Source organism: Capricornis sumatraensis, chromosome 2 (assembly GCF_032405125.1).
Source record: "Capricornis sumatraensis isolate serow.1 chromosome 2, serow.2, whole genome shotgun sequence".
Lineage (NCBI taxonomy): Eukaryota > Metazoa > Chordata > Mammalia > Artiodactyla > Bovidae > Capricornis > Capricornis sumatraensis.
Window position 1 is genome coordinate 95,836,613 of NC_091070.1, and position 18,446 is coordinate 95,855,058.

The 18,446-nt window shown below is 44.1% G+C and overlaps 1 protein-coding gene across 1 annotated transcript in view; it reads right to left on the reverse strand.

The window, feature by feature from the left end:
- LVRN (laeverin) overlaps positions 1-17,046 on the reverse strand; it is a 69,375-nt gene extending 52,329 nt beyond the window's left edge. Inside the window, exon 1 of the mRNA XM_068966485.1 lies at positions 16,358-17,046. Within this exon, the coding sequence (XP_068822586.1) occupies positions 16,358-17,046 (689 nt within the window). The remainder of the gene's footprint in view (positions 1-16,357) is intronic.
- Positions 17,047-18,446: the final 1,400 nt, after the last annotated feature.

Genomic DNA, 18,446 nt, shown 5'->3' on the forward strand with positions numbered 1-18,446 from the left:
TACAGCTCTAGTTAAGAAGTGCTAAATAATGTGGCTGGTTAAAGATTAAATAAGATGCTCTGGAGCATTTTCCCCCAGCCCTGATTTTTTTTTTTTTTTTTTAACACAGTAACAACACTCAGAAACCAGAATGTTTAGTAAAGACAGATGGTACACCACTGGACTGTGGTTCAAGGATTGGCCCATGAATCATGTTTGTTTATTACTTATGTAATACAATCTTAAAACTGAAGGTTCCACCCGACGACAAAACATAATAGATGTAAAATTCCAAAGAAAGGTGCCAAACCATGTTATGAAGATTTTGAAAGTAAATGGCCTCAAGAACCTCCGAGCCAATCTTGGGATTCTCAGCTACACTGAGGACACAGGAGAAGGGTCAGGGAACAGACAAGAGTGATCAGAGAAAAGATTCCTTGATGGGGAGGGACATTGTGTTGCCAAGTCGTCCTGCATTCAGGCAGCTACTCTCTAAGCCTGAGCTAGGCAGAAAAAAATCCTTCAGAGAGCAGAGAAAGTGCTTCCCAAGGCTGAGAGACTTAGAGTGTGTGTGTGTTGTGTGTGTGTGTGTGTGTGTGAGTTTCTCAGTCATGTCCAACTCTTTGGAACCCCATGAACTGCAGCCCGCCAGGCCCCTGTGTCCATGGAATTCTCCAAGCAAGAATACTAGAGTGGGTTGCTATTCCATTTTCCAGGGGATGGTCCCAACCCAGGGATTGAACCCAGGTCTCCTGCATTGCAGGTGGATTCTTTACCCCCCAGGAAAGCCCTGAGAGAGGGACTAATTCACTCTTGAGAAAGCTGAAATTGACACTGGCTGGAGTCGAACTCCTATCAGGTAGGAATCTATACCGACTGTTTTGGAGGCAAAACCAGGAGAGTGTTGTTGTCTTGCCACCCACATCAGCCTTGGGCAAGGGATGTATGAGTGTTCCTTGGAAGAGCTGTGGTCCCTGACACACACAGTGAGCCAGTATGAAGACTGCCTGGGTTCTGTCCAATAGAGCCACTTGGAGGAGTTTGAAGAGGCATTACTGTGTGTCTAGGGCCTGAGGAAGGAGTCCCAAGTGACCCTCAGAACAGAGAAATAAGAGAAACATGCTGCAGGGACAAGAGAATTGTAGGAGAAAAGAAACAGGGAGAAAGCTCTGAAGAGTCTGGGAACATGACATCTCAAGGGAAAAAGGCATCTAGACCAGAGTGAGAGCAAACAAGATGACTGGTTTGAGTCAGAGCTGCCCCGTGTGTTGCCTCTGTCATCCCCCCAGGACCTGGTGGGGTTGAAACAACAGCTCTCAGGATGGAGATGGGGGACTCAAAATAGGAGATGGCGGGAAGGAAGGACCACTGCTCTCTATCTCACTGCAGGCTTCCATCCTGACGTCAGCCCAAGCTCCGAGAAGTAAGGTTGGAGAGAGGAAAAGGGAGATTTAATAGTAACTAAAGTTCAGAGTTTTGAGTATCATCCAAGACTGGATTTTCTAAGTTTTTTGCATCTGGATAATGATTGTAACTTAGTGAACATAGATCTTCTGTTACTTAAGAATTAGTAGACAATTATGGGTTGCTAGAGCATTCATCAGAGGAGGCAATGGCACCCCACTCCAGTACTCTTGCCTGGAAAATCCCATGGGCGAAGAGCCTGGTGGGCTACAGTCCGTGGGGTCGCTGAGTCAGACATGACTGAGCAACTTCACTTTCACTTTCCACTTTCATGCATTGGAGAAGGAAATGGCAACCCACTCCAGTGTTCTTGCCTGGAGAATCCCAGGGACAGGGGAGCCTGGTGGGCTGCCGTGTATGGGGTCACACAGAGTCGGACACGACTGACGCAACTCAGCAGCAGCAGCAGCAGCAGCAGCAGCAGAGCATTCATGTGGGGCTTCTCCAATGGCTCAGTGGGAAAGAATCCACCTGTAATACAGGAGGCACAAAAGATGTGGGTTCGATCCCTGGGTCAGGATGATCCCCTGGAGAAGGAAACGGCAATCCACTCAAGTATTCTTGCCAGGAAAATTCCATGGATAGAGGAGCCTGGCGGGGCTACAGTTCTCAGGGTCACAAAAAGTCAGAAATGACTGAGGATACCTGCATTTTCATATATATAATATTAGAGGATTCAGGCAGGAGATAAAACTGTAAAGAGAAAGTGAGAGGAAAATGACTGCATTTTTGCTGAAATATGAGGTATGCTTTTTCAATATGCTAGTTACACTTGTTTTCAAAAAAACAAGCTCTAAAACCCTGCAGAGTAAACCATCTCCCAGAGAAAACAACTCAGCCACAGAAAATACATGGGTTTAACACCTCTATAAGATAATGAACTGACCTCTTTTCTCTGTGACACCAACGATATCATGTGCCTGGCACTTGTCTTGAGACTTTTAAATTCTTCCTTAATATTACTCAATCTCTCTTGTGTGTCACACCCTGAGGACTGTGCCAGATTTCTTAGCATAAAAAGCAACTGGAGTCTTTTTCAATTCACTGTTCACTCTTTAATAAGACACCTGCACAAAATGATTGATTTTGATCATGCTATCCTCATCTTAATTTGTCCAAATAAAGATCTTAATTTTCTATTGTGAAGGCAGCCATGAAATTAAAAGATGCTTGCTTGCTCCTTGGAAGAAAAGCAATGACAAAACTAGACAGCATATTAAAAAGTAGAGACATTACTTTGCCTACAAAGGTCTGTAGAGTCAAAGCTATGGTTTTTTCAGTTGTATGGATATGAGAGCTAGGCAATAAAAAAGACTGAGCACCAGAGAATCCATGCCTTCCAACTGTGGTGCTGGAGAAGACTCTTGACAGTCCTTTGGACGGCAAGGAGATCAAACCAGTTAATCCTAAAGGAGATCAGTCCTGGATATTCATTGGAAGGATTGAAGCTGAAGCTGAAACTCCAATACTTTGGCCACCTGATGTGAAGAACTGACTCATTTGAAAAGGCCCTGATGCTGGGAAAGACTGAAGACAGGAGAAAGGGACAGCAGAGGATGAGATGGTTGGATGGCATCACTGACTCAATGGACATAAGTTTGAGCAAACTTCGGGAGATGGTGAAGGACAGGGAAGCCTGGCGTGCTGCAGCCCATGGGATCAGGAAGAGTTGGACATGACTAAACAACTGAACAACAACACATTTGTAGTTAAAAACCATCCCACAAAGAAGCTCCAGGCCCAGGTGGCTTCATTGGTGAAAAGCAATGAAGCATTTAACAAAGAAATAATACCAATCCTACATAAGTTTTTCCAGAAAATTAAAGGAATACCTCCAAATTTATTATTTGAAGCCAGTGTTACTCTGATGCCAAAACCAGACAAAGACATTGCAAGGAAGAAAGTAAGGCAACGTAAAAACCACAAGTCTACATGTCTCATGAGCAAAGATAAAAATCATAAGCAGAAGTTTAGTACACTGCAACAAAGCATACAAAGGATAATACATCAAGACCAAGTGGGATTTGTCACGGCAGTAGAAAGTTAGTTTAATATTAGAAAGTCAATCAGTCAGTGTAATTTACCATATTAACAAATTTAAAAAGAAAAATCATATGATTATCTCAGTGAGCAAATCTTATACAGAGGAATAACAAAGTTTCTAGACTTCTCTTCAGAAATTATTTAATTCATAAGTCAATGAAGTAACATCCTTAAACTGCTGAAATTAAAAACAAAAACCTGCCAATTTAGAATTCTATACTGAGCAAAAATATCTTTCAAAAATGAAGGAAAAATAAGACATTTTCAGACAGACACAAACCAAGAGAATTTATCACCAGTACACCTAAACTTGAAGAAATATTAAAGCCTTCTGGGTGGAAGCAAAATAATACAACATGGAAACTGAAATGTACACAAAGGAATGAAGAGCCCTAGAGATGGTATGTATGTAAGTAAATAAAAAGAATGTGTTTTTTTTTTGTAAAAATTCATCTTAAAGCAATTAACTGTTTAAAGGAAAAGTAGTAACAGTATACGGTGGGGTTTATAACCTATGTAAAAGTAAAATGTGTAGCAGCTATAGCCCAAAGTAGAGGATGGGTAAAATGAAAGGATATGCTTCTAAGATTGATATATAATATGAGAAGTAATTTTATTTGACTTTAGCCTGTGGTAAGTTCGGGACACATATTATAGACCTTAGAGCAATCCTCTTTCCCTACTTCCCACCTCAACCACATACAAAAGGACATAACTAATCAGCTGAGTTAATATTAAATGGAATACTAAAAACTACTTAATGCAAAAAAAAAAAAAAGAAAAACAGAATGAAAAAACAGTTTAGACAATAAAGAGCAAATAGCAAGATAGTTGATTTAAGTCCAATCAACTCAATAACTACATCAAATGCAAATAGCCTAAACACCCCAATTATAGGGCAGAGATTGTCAGACTTTAAGACCCAGGAGAAGGAAATGGCAATCCACTCCAGTATTCTTGCCTGGAAAAGTCCATGGAGAGAGGAGCCTGGCGGGCTGCAGCCCACGGGGTTACATGACTGAGCAAGCATGCAGAGGGTGGAGGGAGAGGGGCTGGTAACAACAAACTGGTAGAATTAAAAAACAAAAAAAGGACCCAATACTAGGTTTCGATAATAAATTCATTTTTATTATTAAGACACATAGAGGTTAAAAGTAAAACTTTAGAAAAAGATGTATCATGTACATAGTAAAGAAAGCTGGAACGGGAATACAGGGAGAAGATCACTGGTGTATGGCCCATGCAGGGCACATTCTCTCAAAAGTGCCATGAGCAGGTTAGGCAAGGGTTGTTGTTTCTATGTAGATTTGACCTTCAGAATTTTTTCAAACAAAAGGGGGCTATTTTCTTCACAGTAAACTTAAAATATTTTATTTGTTAAAAACAAGATAACAGATGGGGAAACAGTGGAAACAGTGTCAGACTTTATTTTTGGGGGCTCCAAAATCACTGCAGATGGTGACTGCAGCCATGAAATTAAAAGACGCTTACTCCTTGGAAGAAAAGTTATGACCAGCCTAGATAGCATATTCAAAAGCAGAGACATTACTCTGCCGACTAAGGTCCGTCTAGTCAAGGCTATGGTTTTTCCAGTAGTCATGTATGGATGTGAGAGTTGGACTGTGAAGAAGGCTGAGTGCCAAAGAATTGATGCCTTTGAACTGTGGTGTTGGAGAAGACTCTTGAGAGTCCCTTGGACTGCAAGGAGATCCAACCAGTCCATTCTGAAGGAGATCAGCCCTGGGATTTCTTTGGAAGGAATGATGCTAAAGCTGAAACTCCAGTACTTTGGCCACCTCATGTGAAGAGTTGAATCACTGGAAAAGACTCTGATGCAGGGAGGGATTGGGGGCAGGAGGAGAAGGGGACGACAGAGGATGAGATGGCTGGATGGCATCACGGACTCGATGGATGTGAGTCGGATGAACTCTGGGAGCTGGTGATGGACAGGGAGGCCTGGCATGCTGCGATTCATGGGGTCGCAAAGAGTCAGACACGACTGAGCAACTGAACTGAACTGAACAGGCCCCAAATGGAGTCATTGTCCTATGCCCACATTACCAAACCAAGACTTGAATACTTAATTATAGTCTCAGCCTCTCCCAGGAATGGAATTTTAAACCATTCAGCCTGGAATTACCCTAGTTATCACTAGTGAGGCTGTGTGTCTGATAGACCCTAGCTGTTCCCTGGAGAAAGATGACCTTGCCGTAAACAGTCAGCTCTTTGCCAGCATAACTTCTCTGTGCTGCCCACTTGTGCCAGTACACCTGTCATTCTTTAGCGCTCCTGCGGGCACTTCTCTTATCTGCCAGATGGGATACTGCCTGATTGATGCATCACTGAATAAAGCCACTAACATCTTTACATTTATGCAGTTGAATTATGCTAAACACATTCTAAGCCCTCTCAATCTACTTATGCTAATAAGGAGGTGGCTCTTGTACTGTCACGGTTTTAAACTGCTTTTCATGGAGTTAGATTCCATGCTTCTCATGTCCACCCTATCCTAACATAAATCTTGCACACAGTAAACAAAGAGATGCATATTTATAATCCTCATAACTAGTAATGGCAAAGGGTGTATATTTATTAATTGGAATTAGTGATTATGGGCAAGCGTCTCAGGGAAGGCCAAGTGCATCTTCAAGAGGTATAAGTGGAACATGGTCCCCTAATATTCTCAATACTGCTGTAGCCAATTTTACCCTCAGAAAAGACATTTTAGAAAAGACCAATTTACATCTTTAAAACAGCCAAACACAACTTGTTAGCCATTCTGTAGTCCAAGGCCATTTGAGTAACTCATACTTACCAGGAAAGAAAAGAATATGTTTTTAATCTTAATTTTCATAATACGCCTGTTATCAGATGGCTAAGTAAAGCTTCATGAGCTGAGAAACTGGCATTTAGCCTAAGTATTCTCTGCAATAGATTCCAAAGGTCAGAAGAAACTGGTATGAAATATTGTTTCATGGAGAAGAATGGTTTAGAAAGCTTGGATGAGTCCAAAGGTTATAAGCTCTACTTATTCATGTTGGAGGAAAGCTTTATTTTACATGAAGGGAACTAATTGTCGAAATTTACTTACCAAAACTCAGATATGTACAGCAATCTTGCCCTATGACTTCATACTCTGGAACCCCTGTACTCAAAGTTGGTAGAGGAAAAAGATGCAAGTTTGCCAATTATAGGTTACTCATTGTTACCGATTTTAAAACAGTCTTGTTTGCAGGGATAGTCATTCAAAATCCAAATTACCTTCCAGGGATCTTTTATTTCCTAAGTACATGAGAACTAAGATGCTTTCTCCTACACCCGAATGTCAGCAGAGAAAGAGGAGATCTCTTGAAAGGAGAGGACTTCTTGGATTTGCCATGCTGGTCTAACTGCATTCTCTTGACTGGTATGACTTGTGAACAATTCCTTCACGACAGTCAAGGTCCAGCAGCTCTCACTGATAGCATGGTGCTCATTTGGGCTCTTGCTCACAAGGCCAGTCCTCTGAGCCTGGCTGCAGCCCTCTGGAAGCTTGTGCATACCTTGCACAACCACTCCACAGCATTCACTGCGACACAGTTACTCTGATCCCTGGCATGGTGGCCCCTCTTTAGCTCCCTAGTCAATATCCTTATCCCATGTAAAAAATTCTACATCCCCTCAGGTCTCAAATAAATCACAAAGATAACGTGCACAATCCAGGGCCGACTGGCCTAAGCCATTTCTAGTATATAAATTAGATGCCACATTGACTGCCAACCATGCTCACCATAAAGGGAAGAAGAAGGGTCTTGCTCTGAGGTCTTCCTCAGGTGCCCTTTGGCTAATTTTGCTGTATGCTCCATTATCCATTACGTTCTATCCTGTGACAGCTAATGATAATGTGTGACAAAATCCAACACCTATTCACGATTAAAAAAAAAAAAAGCAACCCAGAAATACTATGACTCAACAGGAACTTTTTCATCTTAATAAAGAGCACATACAGAAGGCTAAGGCTAAGTCACGTCAGTCGTGTCCGACTCTGCGACCCCATAGACGGCAGCCCACCAGGCTCCGCCATCCCTGGGATTCTCCAGGCAAGAACACTGGAGTGGGTTGCCATTTCCTTCTCCAATGCATGAAAGTGAAAAGTGAAAGTAAAGTCGCTCAGTCGTGTCCAACCCTCAGCGATCCCATGGACTGCAGCCTTCCAGGCTCCTCCGTCCATGAGATTTTCCAGGCAAGAGTACTGGAGTAGGGTGCCATTGCCTTCTCTGGCACATACAAAAAGTTCCACCTAAAATCATACTTAATGGTAAAAGGCTAAAAACTTTCTCCCTCGGAAAAGAATCTCCAGTCTTTCCACTTTTATTCAACACAGTGCTGGAAATTTCAGCCAGCAAAGTAAGATAAGAATGGAAAAGAAATGGCATATGTATTGGAATGGCAGAAATAAAACTGCCTCTATAAGCAGATGACATGATGCTCTACACAGAAAATCATGAGAAATCTATTAAAAAAAAAAACAACTTCCTAGATATTTCAAGTGAGATCACCAAGTCCTCTGATATAAGTACACAAAACTCAGCACTTCTATGTAGGAGAAACAGATGCATGAAAACGAAAATTAAATGTTTATAATTGTTTATACTTGTTCTGTTTATAATTGTTCAAGTAAACACTGTTTATAATACTGTTTATAATTGTTCAAGTAAAAATAAATACTTAGGCAAAACTCTAACAAAACAGGTATAAGATTTATATGCTGAAAATAAAATGCTGATGAAAAAAATTAAAGACTTAAATGAACAGTTATTTCATGTTCATAGATTGGAAAACCCAACATAGTAAAGAAAAGCAGAAAAATAGAGGAAGACAAAAATAAGTATAAAGAACAAGGGCAAAAAATAGAAAAAAGTAACACTTATGGTGTATATTCATCCCATTATATCGATACCCGTATCAGAAACGAAAGAGGAGACATCACTGCAGATCCTATGGACGTTAAGTGGATAATAAGGAATGAACTGATTTATGCCCATAAATTTGATAATCTAGATGAAATGGACCAATTCCTAGAAAGAACCAAGCTACCAAAACTCATATAAGAAGAAACAATCTGAGAAAGCCTATATCTATTAAAGAAATTGAATCAATAATTAATAACCTTTCAAAACAGAAATCACCAGGCCCAGATGGATTCACTGGTGAATTCTACCAACATCTAAGGAATATCAATTCTTTTACAATCATTTTCAGAGGACAGAAACAGAAGTAATCCTTCTTAGCTCATTCTATGAGGCCAGCCTCTCCCTAACACCAAAATTAGAACAAAACATTATAAGAAAAGAAAACTACAGGCCAACGGCCCTCCTGAACACAGACACAAAACTCCTCAACAAAATATTAGCAAACCAAATCCAGCAAGGCATACAAAGAATTATGCTCCACAATCAAGTGAGATTCATCCCAGGTATGCAAGACTGCTTTCAATATTAAAAAAATCTATTGGTATAATTCATCACATCAACAGACAGAAAAATCACATGATCACCACTTTATAGAGGCAAAGAAAGCATTTGCTGAACTCTGACACCCATTTATGACTAAATTTCTCAGTAAAGTAGGAATAGAGGGACTGCCTAATCTTGATGAAGTGAAAGTGTTAGTTACTCAGTCCTAAAAATCTACAGCTAAGAGCACAATTAATGATGAGAATTTGAAGCTTTCCACTAAGATCAGGGACAAGACAAGGATGTTTTGCCACTTTCCAACACTGTACAGGAGGTCATTACAAATGCAATGAGTCAAGGAAAGGACATAAAAGGTGTATTCATTGGGAAGGAAGAAATAAAACACTCTTATTTGCAGATTACATCATAATCTGGGTTTTCTACAAATCCAAAAGAATTGAAAAAATCCTCCTGTAACTAATAAGCAGTTATAGAAAATTTGCAGGATACAAGGTTAATACACAAAAGTCAATTTGTTTCCTATATACCAACAATGAAAAAAATGGAATGTGAAATTAAAAACATGATACCACTTACACTGAAAAAGTAAAAGTGTTAAGTCATTTGGTCCCAATGGACTGTAGCCCATCAGGCTCCTCTCTCCATGGAATTTTCCAAGCAAGAATAATGGAGTGAGTAGCCATTCCCTTCTCCAAGGGATCTTTCTGATCCAGGGACTGAACCTGGGTCTCCAGCATTGCAGGCAGATTCTTTACTGTGTGAGTCACCAGGGAAGCCCAGCTATTTACATTAGTGCCCCTAAAAATGAAATACTTAGGTATAAATCTAACAAAATATGTATAAGATCTAGGTAGAGAAAAAAATGGAAAACTCTGATGTGTGAAACTTTAAAAAGAATTAAACAAATTAAACAAATTCATATTCACAGATTTGAAGACAATATTATCAGCATATCAGTTCTTCCCAACTTGATCTATAGTTTCAATGCAATCCCAACTCAAATCCTAGCAAGTTAAGAACAAACTGATTCTAAGGTTTACAGTGAGACGCAAAACCAAACAAACAAAACCTCAGAATACTCAACACAATGCTGAAGGAAAATAACAAAGTTGTAAAATTTATACTACCTGATATTAAGACTTACTTTAAAGCTACAATAATCAAGACAGTGTGGTACTGACGAAAGAACAGACAAATAGGCCAAGAGCATAAAATAGCCCAGAAGTAGAAAGAAATACTTCCAAATATTTCTGGGCTTTCTAAAATAGAGAGCCCAGAAATAGACCCACATAAATATAGTCAACTAATCTTTGGCAAAGAGCAAAGACAAAACCACAGAGCAAAGAAAACCTCTTACTAGACAACCACACTCCAAAAAAGAGAATCTAGACCCAGGCCTCACACCCTTCATAAGAACTGACTCACAGTGTTCACAGATCTAGACGTAAAATGTAAAATTATAAAACTCCTAGAAGGTAACACAGAAGAAAATCTAAATGACCCTGGGTGTGGCGATGACTTTTAAGATACTACACCAAGTACAAGATCCACAAAAGAAATAATTGGTAAGCTGGACTTCTCCTGGTGGCTCAGAGGTTAAAGCGTCTGCCTCCAATGCGGGAGACCCGGGTTCGATCCCTGGGTCCGGAAGATCCTCTGGAGAAGGAAATGGCAACCCACTCCAGGATTCTTGCCTGGAGAATCCCATGGATGGAGAAACCTAGTAGGTTACAGTCCACAAAGAGGGGTTGCAAAGAGTTGGACACGACTGAGCGACTTCACCTTTCACCTTTCACTAAAAGTAAAAAACTTCTGTTCTGTGAAAGGCAATATAAAGAGAATAAGAGGACAAGTCACAGACTGGCAGTATTTGCAAAAGACACATCTGAAAAAGGACTGTCATCCAGAATCTACAAAGAACTCCTGAAAATTCAACAATCAAAACACAAGGGGGAATTCCCTGGTGGTCCAAATGCTTAGGACTCACTTGCACTGACTTGGCCTCGTTTCCATTCCTGGTTGGGGAACTAAGATCCTGCAAACTTCTCAGCACAGTCCCTCCCACACCCAAGGAAGAAAAAGAAAACAACTCCATTCTATGTCTGTGTAACTGAATCACTTTGCTGTACTGCAGAAATTAGTACAATATTATAAATAAACTATACTTGAATAAAATAAATTTTAGAAAGGAAACAAATACCTCAGTTAAAAATTGAGCCAAACACTTCAACAGATAACTCACCACAGAAACTCTACAGAGAAGCATAGGAAAGGATGCTTTACCTCATATGCCATCAGGGAAATGTAAATGAAAACAATGAGATACTGACTAGAAAACAGGCCAAAATCCAGAACACTGGTACCCCAAATGCTGACAAGAATATGGGGCAAAAGAAACTCTCACTGCTGTTGGGAATAGAGAATGGTACCTCCACTCTGGAAGACAGTTTGGCAGTGTCTTACAAAATTAAACACGTGCTTACCATGCTGCTGCTGCTGCTGCTGCTAAGCCGCTTCAGTCGTGTCCGACTCTGTGCGACCCCAGAGACAGCAGCCCCCCAGGCTCCCCTGTCCCTGGGATTCTCCAGGCAAGAACACTGGATTGGGTTGCCATTTCCTTCTCCAGTGCATGAAAGTGAAAAGCGAAAGTGAAGTCGCTCAGTCGTGTCCGACTCTTCGCGACCCTATGGACTGTGGCCCACCAGGCTCCTCCATCCATGGGATTTTCCAGGCAAGAGTGCTGGAGTGGGGTGCCATTGCCTTCTCCGCATGCTTACCATATGACCTAACAATTATGCACCTTGGTATTTACTTAAAGGAGTTGAAAATGTATGTCTACACAAAAACCTGGCCATAGAGTTCGTAAGAGTTTTTTTTCATGATTGCCAAACTTGGAAGCACACAAGATGTCCTTCTGTAAGTCAATGGATAGATAAACTGTGGTACATCCAGACAACAGAATATTATTCATCACTAAAAAGAAAGGAGCTCCTGCGGCATAAAAGGACATGGAGGAAGCTTAAATGCATACTGCTAAGTGAAAGAAGCCACGCTGAAAAGCTGATACACTGTATGATTCCCCCTATGTGGCATATGGAAAAGGCAAGACTATGCAGGCAATGAAAAGATCTGTGGTTGCTGGGCAGAGTGGATGGTGGGAAGATGAACAGGCAGAGAACAGGATTTTTAGGGCAGTGAGAACACTCTGTATGATAATGTAAGGATGGATACGTCATATATTAGATCAAACATACAGAATGCACAACACCAAAAGGGAACCTCAAGGTAAACTATGTATTTCTATAGATGCAGCCTCAGTTTTTAAAAAATAGTGTCACTTTAATGATTGCCTGGTCATGGTGGGTGGAGAAGGCAATGGCAACCCACTCCAGTACTCTTGCCTGGAGAATCCCAGGGACGGGGGGGCCTGGTGGGCTGCCGTCTATGGGCACAGAGTCAGCCACCACTGAAGCGACTTAGCAGCAGCAGCAGTTCATGGGGGGAGGCTATGCATGTGTTGGGGCAGGGGACAGATGAAGAATTTCTATACTTCCCTCTAAATTTTGTTCTAAACCAAAAACTTCTCTTAAAAAAACAAAAGTCTCTCTCTTAAAAAAAAAGAATTCTTAGACATGACACCAAAAGCATGTTCTATTAAACGTTTTTGATAAACTGGACTTCTTTAAAATTAAAACTTTTTGCTCTCTGAAAGACCTTGCTAAGAAGATTAAGAGACAAGCTACAGACTAGGAGAATGATATTTGTAAGCCATATATCTCACATTGGACTCAGATGTAGAATATATAAAGAAATAACAGAACTCAACAGTAAAGAAACAAAATTCAATTAGAAAATGGACAAAAGACGTGAAGAGCCATTTCACTGAAATGATATAAAGATGGCAAATAAGCATGAAAAGATGATTATCTGCAGCAATTGCTAAAAAATACAAATTTCCAAACCCTCACTCAAAACTCACTGCTCTAGAAATTTTTTGCTTTTGAAATTTTTAAATGGTCAAAAATACACATAACATAAAATTCACCATCTTAACCATTTTAAAGTATAGCACTGAGTGGTGTTAAGTACATTCACATTGTTGTACAACCAGTCTCCAGAATTCTCATCTTGCAAAACTAAGATTCTATATTCATCAAACAAAAACTCTCCATGCCACCAGCCCCTAGCAACTACCATGCTACTTTATGATTGTATAAATCTGACTGTTCTAGGTCCTTATATAATGTCCTCAGGATTCATCTGTGTAGTAGCATGGGTCAGAATTTCCTTCCTTTTTAAGGCTGAAAAATATTTCATTGTGAGTATATACCACATTTTGTTTCTTCCCTTCATCCATAAATTGATACTTGGGTTCCTTCTACTTTATAGCTCCTGTGAAAACAGTTGCTATGAGCATCATTGTACTGGTCTGGCACTTTTGAGGGTGCACCCCTGGAATCTGCATGTTTAACAAGCTCCTCTGGGGCTTCTGATGCACCTTGAAGTGCGAACCACACTGCAATGCAAGATTTCCCAAAGCATAGAAGGAGAAACTTTTTTGGTAACCCTCACACACACTATTAGATAGATTAGGCTCACACATGATAAAGTCAATCTTTTTCCACTTTTACGAATCATTCTGATTTGGTCAAGAGAAAGCATTGGCTTGGTGTTATTTGTCTTGAATAACTAATTCTAATGTCCCTTTTTAACAAAGAGACAACAGTCTTCCTATTCAAAGCCTTCAGATCCTTCAGCAGGCAATAATAATAGGTTGAACATATTAACAATGTTCTGTTTTGTTGTATTTGTGCCCATTCCTTTCTGTAAATTTCAAGTGGGTTTTCATCTATAATGATACAGAGTGGCTTCAATAAATCTATTTAACATTTATGCTTAAATCAAGAAGCTTTTTTAAGCAAATAATATGGCCAGAGATGGGCTTCCCTGATGGCTCCGCAGTAAAGAATCTGCCTGCAATGCAGCAGGAGATACAGGTTGGATCCCTGGGTGGGGAAGATCGCCTGGAGGAGGAAGGCACGGCAAACCCACTCCAGGATTCTTGCCTGGGAAATCTCATAGACTGCGGAGCCTGGTGGGCTACCGTCCGTGGGGCCACAAAGAGTCAGCTATGACTGAAGTGACAGCACGCACCGCCAGAGTCATGTGAATACAGCCAAATCTGAACATTGATGCAGCCAATGAAGCTTGGGAAATGCTGCTTAGAGGGACGTTAACGTTTGGGTCTTCCTCTCAACCTTCCACACGTGGAAGACACGCCTGTCCAAGGCATCCAGTAGATGGATCCTATGGCAGAGACGCAAAGTCACCTGTCAAATAAAGGCTGAGAGTGAGGAGAAGCCATCCCCAGCAACTTCTGAAGCTAGAAAATCGTTCCCTAAACTTTGCAAGTGTCAAATGGTGATGCTCTCTGTATTTCCTGGATTGACTTTCTCTCTTTCCTTGTGTGTGTGTGTGTGTGTGTGTGTGTGTGTGTTCACTAAGCTGCTTCAGTCGTGTCAGACTCTTTGTGACCCCATGGACTGTAGCCCACCAGGCTCCTCTGTTCGTGGGATTCTCCAAGCAAGAACACTGGAGTGGCTTGCCATGCCCTCCTCCCAGGGGTTTTCCTGACCTAGGGATGCAAGCCGCATCTCTCTTCCCTTAGAGTTGAGTAAAATTATTTAAAAACATTAGCCTGTCTGGACTGTGATAAGAGACTCTTCCTGGTTTCAGAGGCAGAGACTCAAGAACAACTTCCAAGCAACTGCTCCTCTCAGATGCCACAGTCCCGGAGCCCCACCTATAGGTCTATGAACATCTGTAGGACTTCATTAAAATTTCTGCTTATTTGAATTTGAATGCTCTCAAAATCCGGTTTCTAGTTACCGCTAGAGCTAGCAGCACAAGAGAAAAATGAAAAGGGACTTTCCTTTCCTGTGTCTGCTAGGGTCGTTTGTCCTGGCCATAGCCTCATGAAGACAGGAGGAAGGAAAAGAGTGGTGAACAGCTGAAAATTTACTGACAGCAGAAAACACTGGCAGATAGGTGTGTAAAAAGCAACCCCTTTTCAGTTATTTCAAAAGGTTTCCAGAGCCCCGTAAGTACAGGAACGCATGACCCTCAGATTTTCAAAACTTTTCCTCGAGCACTGATGCATTTTTAAGGAAAAATCAAGCATGCTGTCCTAAAAAACAAAACTTACACACCCACCTAGGCCAGCTTGTTAAACTTATTTTAAACCCTCGAAGTTTTGAAAATAGTTCAGAAGATTTACGGGGTAATTTAGTGGGTTTCTTTCCCTCAGAGAACATCTGAGAACATTTTCTCTAATAATAAAGGGGAAAGTACATGCAGTTGTATAAACCGCAAATGCTCCACGAGTACATGAGTGAAGCAGGAGCTCACAAGTTTGAAAAAAATCAGTTTCCCTGGTGCTTGCTTGAGGTCAGTGATGTGGTCCCAGAGCGTGGCAAGAGGCAATTCTTGAGCTGGAAACATTCCGTGTGGGAGACACTATCGCAGAAGAGTGTAAGAGAACACACGTGTACACTCTGTGCGCTTGCAGGCGCAGAGGGGAGGTCCCCGTAATTGCTTTTACTTTTCTTGAACGCTGGCACAGAGCCGGTCAAAGAGCAGGGGATGTCCGCTGCTCACCAGCAAAACGGCTCGCGGGGCCGGGCAGGGGTGGGAGGGCAGGAATGAAAGGTGATTCTGAAGTTTTGGGAGAACCTTGGCAAAAAAAAGAAAAAGCGATGACACAAACAGCCCGGACGTGTGTCTCTGTTGCAAGAGCAGCAGTTAGGGCGCCTCCAGTTAACAGAGACAGAGCAGGAAAAGCGCAGAAGGACGCTAAAGAGGAAGAGCCTCAAGGGTGCTCCAGCGCCGAGCTTCAACTCGAACGCGGGCGGATCACCCGAGGACCTCCGTTAAAATGCATATTCGGGTCCCCTTGGGCGATGTTGGGCCCACGCGTCTGCGTTTCAAACAAGCTCCCAGACTGTACACCTATCGCTGGTCCGTGGACCAAACTTTTGAGTAGCAAGGGGTTTACTCATTGCCCTGAGGATAATCTGGGTTAGAGAACGTCCTGAATTAGAGGTAAAGGGGTTCTCTGAAGAGAACAAGAAAATTAAAAGGAACAACGATAGGAACAATCTGGATGGGCAAGGATGGGGGCTGAAACCTGGCCGGAAGAAGCATCACAGTCTCCAAAGCCTTTTATTCCGAGCAGTTTCTGGAGGGATGGGAGGAAGGAGGCGCTCACCCTCTGACTCTAGAAGAAAACGTCGCGAGGGCTGGGCTGGCGATCTTTGCGAAGGGCCAAGAGATGCGCCCCGAGGCAGCTAGACCCGCAGCCTGCGCGGGGGCCCTCGAGCCAGGGATCGACGAGGCCTAGGCCGGTCTGCCCTTACCTGCGCTCACCCTGGTCCGTGTAGAGGTTAAGGAAGAGGCCCTCCCTGGTGTCCTGGCTCACTGGGCCGGAGAAGCTGAGCTGCAGCTCATAGAGGCTCCCGGGCTGCAGGGCTTCTCCGAGCTCCAGCACCAGGTACTGCATGTCCACCGCGAACCACGTCTCCACTACAGATAACCGGCCCGCGGTGGCGTCTCCAGCGTCCGGGGACAGGGGTCCGTGCACCTCCGCGCGCTCACAGTCCAGGAAGAGGCTGTGTAGCAGCAGCCGCGCGGTGGCCGCGGTGCAGCGCACCGTGATGTTCACGCGGCCAGTGAAGCGCAACGCCGACGCCGAGAGGTCGTTCGGCCGCAGCCGGGGCCACAGCTCCAGCTGGTAGTGCAGCGGCACGAGCCAGGGCGGCAGGCGCAGCTGGTCCCAGGGCCCCGGGGGTCGCCAGGTGGGCGGGGTGGCCGCCGCGTCGGGCTCCGGAGTGGGGCCGGGCTGCGAGGCCGGCTCCTGCTTGCCGGGGAGGGAGGGCGCGGCAGCCGGAGCCCCGCGGTCCCGAAGCTCCGACGGCGGGACGCGCGCGCAGCGGCCGTACAGCGAGGCGAGCACGGCCAGCGCCAGCAGGAGCGCGGCGGCCAGCCCCGCCAGCAGCAGGGCTACGGCGCGGCTCACGTAGAAGCCGGACCTGGAAGGGGGTCCCATGGCCGCGGCCCAGAGTTCAGGAGACGTGAGCGTTCAGACCCCCGGGCCTGAGCGCTCAGTGATGGGACCCCTGCCCCTCCTCTGGAGCACCGTCCCTCCCTCCTCCTCGAGGACACACGAGAGAGTGGCTGGGACCACAGCTTCCCCTCCCAGCTAATCGGATCCAGGTCCTCTGCCCACCCACCCTCCGCCCCCTGCCAGGGCCGGGGGAGGAGGCGGACGCGCGCAAACAAGCGCGCGCGCCTCTTGGAGTCCGCAGCGAAAGACACCGCGGAAGAGGCTTTTAGAATCGGCGCGGCCGGACCAGACTGGAAAGGGGGCATCTCTGACGAGGGTATCTGGATTCATGGGATTTGTTGAGGCTGCCCCGGTGTGGTACCGAGTGCTGTCGCAAAAGAACTGTTACAGAGGACCCTCAGTTCCCTGACAGTAGTGACGCGCTTCAGGCTGCACACCTGCAGCCCCCCACCTGGGGATTCTAGAGCTAGGCGCCGAGGTAGCGACTTAAGGACCAGGACTTTGGAGGATACGCTCTGAGATGATCTCCAAGAGACAGTCCCTCTGTCTGAACTAACTTCCGGAACCAAATTTTTGACCCTAAATTAGCTTTCTAGATAAGTTCGGGACTCACGCGGTCCAGGCAACAAGTGCGAGGTTGGAAACAAAGTCCAGGGTGTCCTGGAGCCTCTTCCCAGCTTGGGAAGAGGGGCGGGAAGAGGGGACAACAAACAGACAGACGAGCGTGGCGTCTGCGTCTCCAGGTGAAGGGGAAGAAACCAGGCATAAAGCTGTGTCTTGGCTCTGCAACGGCCGGGGACGGGCTTTCAGTACTGGAGCTCGGACTGGCTCCTCACACCCTGCGTGGGGCAAGAGGACGCCCTGCTTTCGAAACCCACTGGTTTCAAGTACAGGGAACGGCATAGTCCGGCGGTTAGCCTTTCCACTTGAAAACAGCCGGCTGGAACTCGTTTCCAGGCGGAGCCTTGGTCAGCGAGGTCTTTGGCGTCCTGGGCATCTGTTTGCTGTTTACCAGATGCTTCCGGGGGAGTTCCGCGTGCTGTGAGCCGGGTTCCCACCTACGTGACTCGCACTCGAGTGAACTGGGAAGACCCAGGAGGCGCTGGGGAAGAGGGGGGAGAGGTGGGTGAAGATTCTGCTCCGGACATACCCCATCTCTGGACTCCTTCAGTGTTTTTGTTTTCAGAATGAAGAGATTTTTTTTTCTTCGCAGCCATTAAAAAGTCTTCGCTTTTCTGCTTGGAACCGTACCTCCATTCCAATGAGGAAGCCCTTTCACCAGAGGTCAGAGTCGGGGTAACCCAAAGTGATTCTCCTGGGCCTTGTGATCTTCACAGTTCCTCGAACGGAAATTAATCACATTATTAACAAAAAGACCTCTG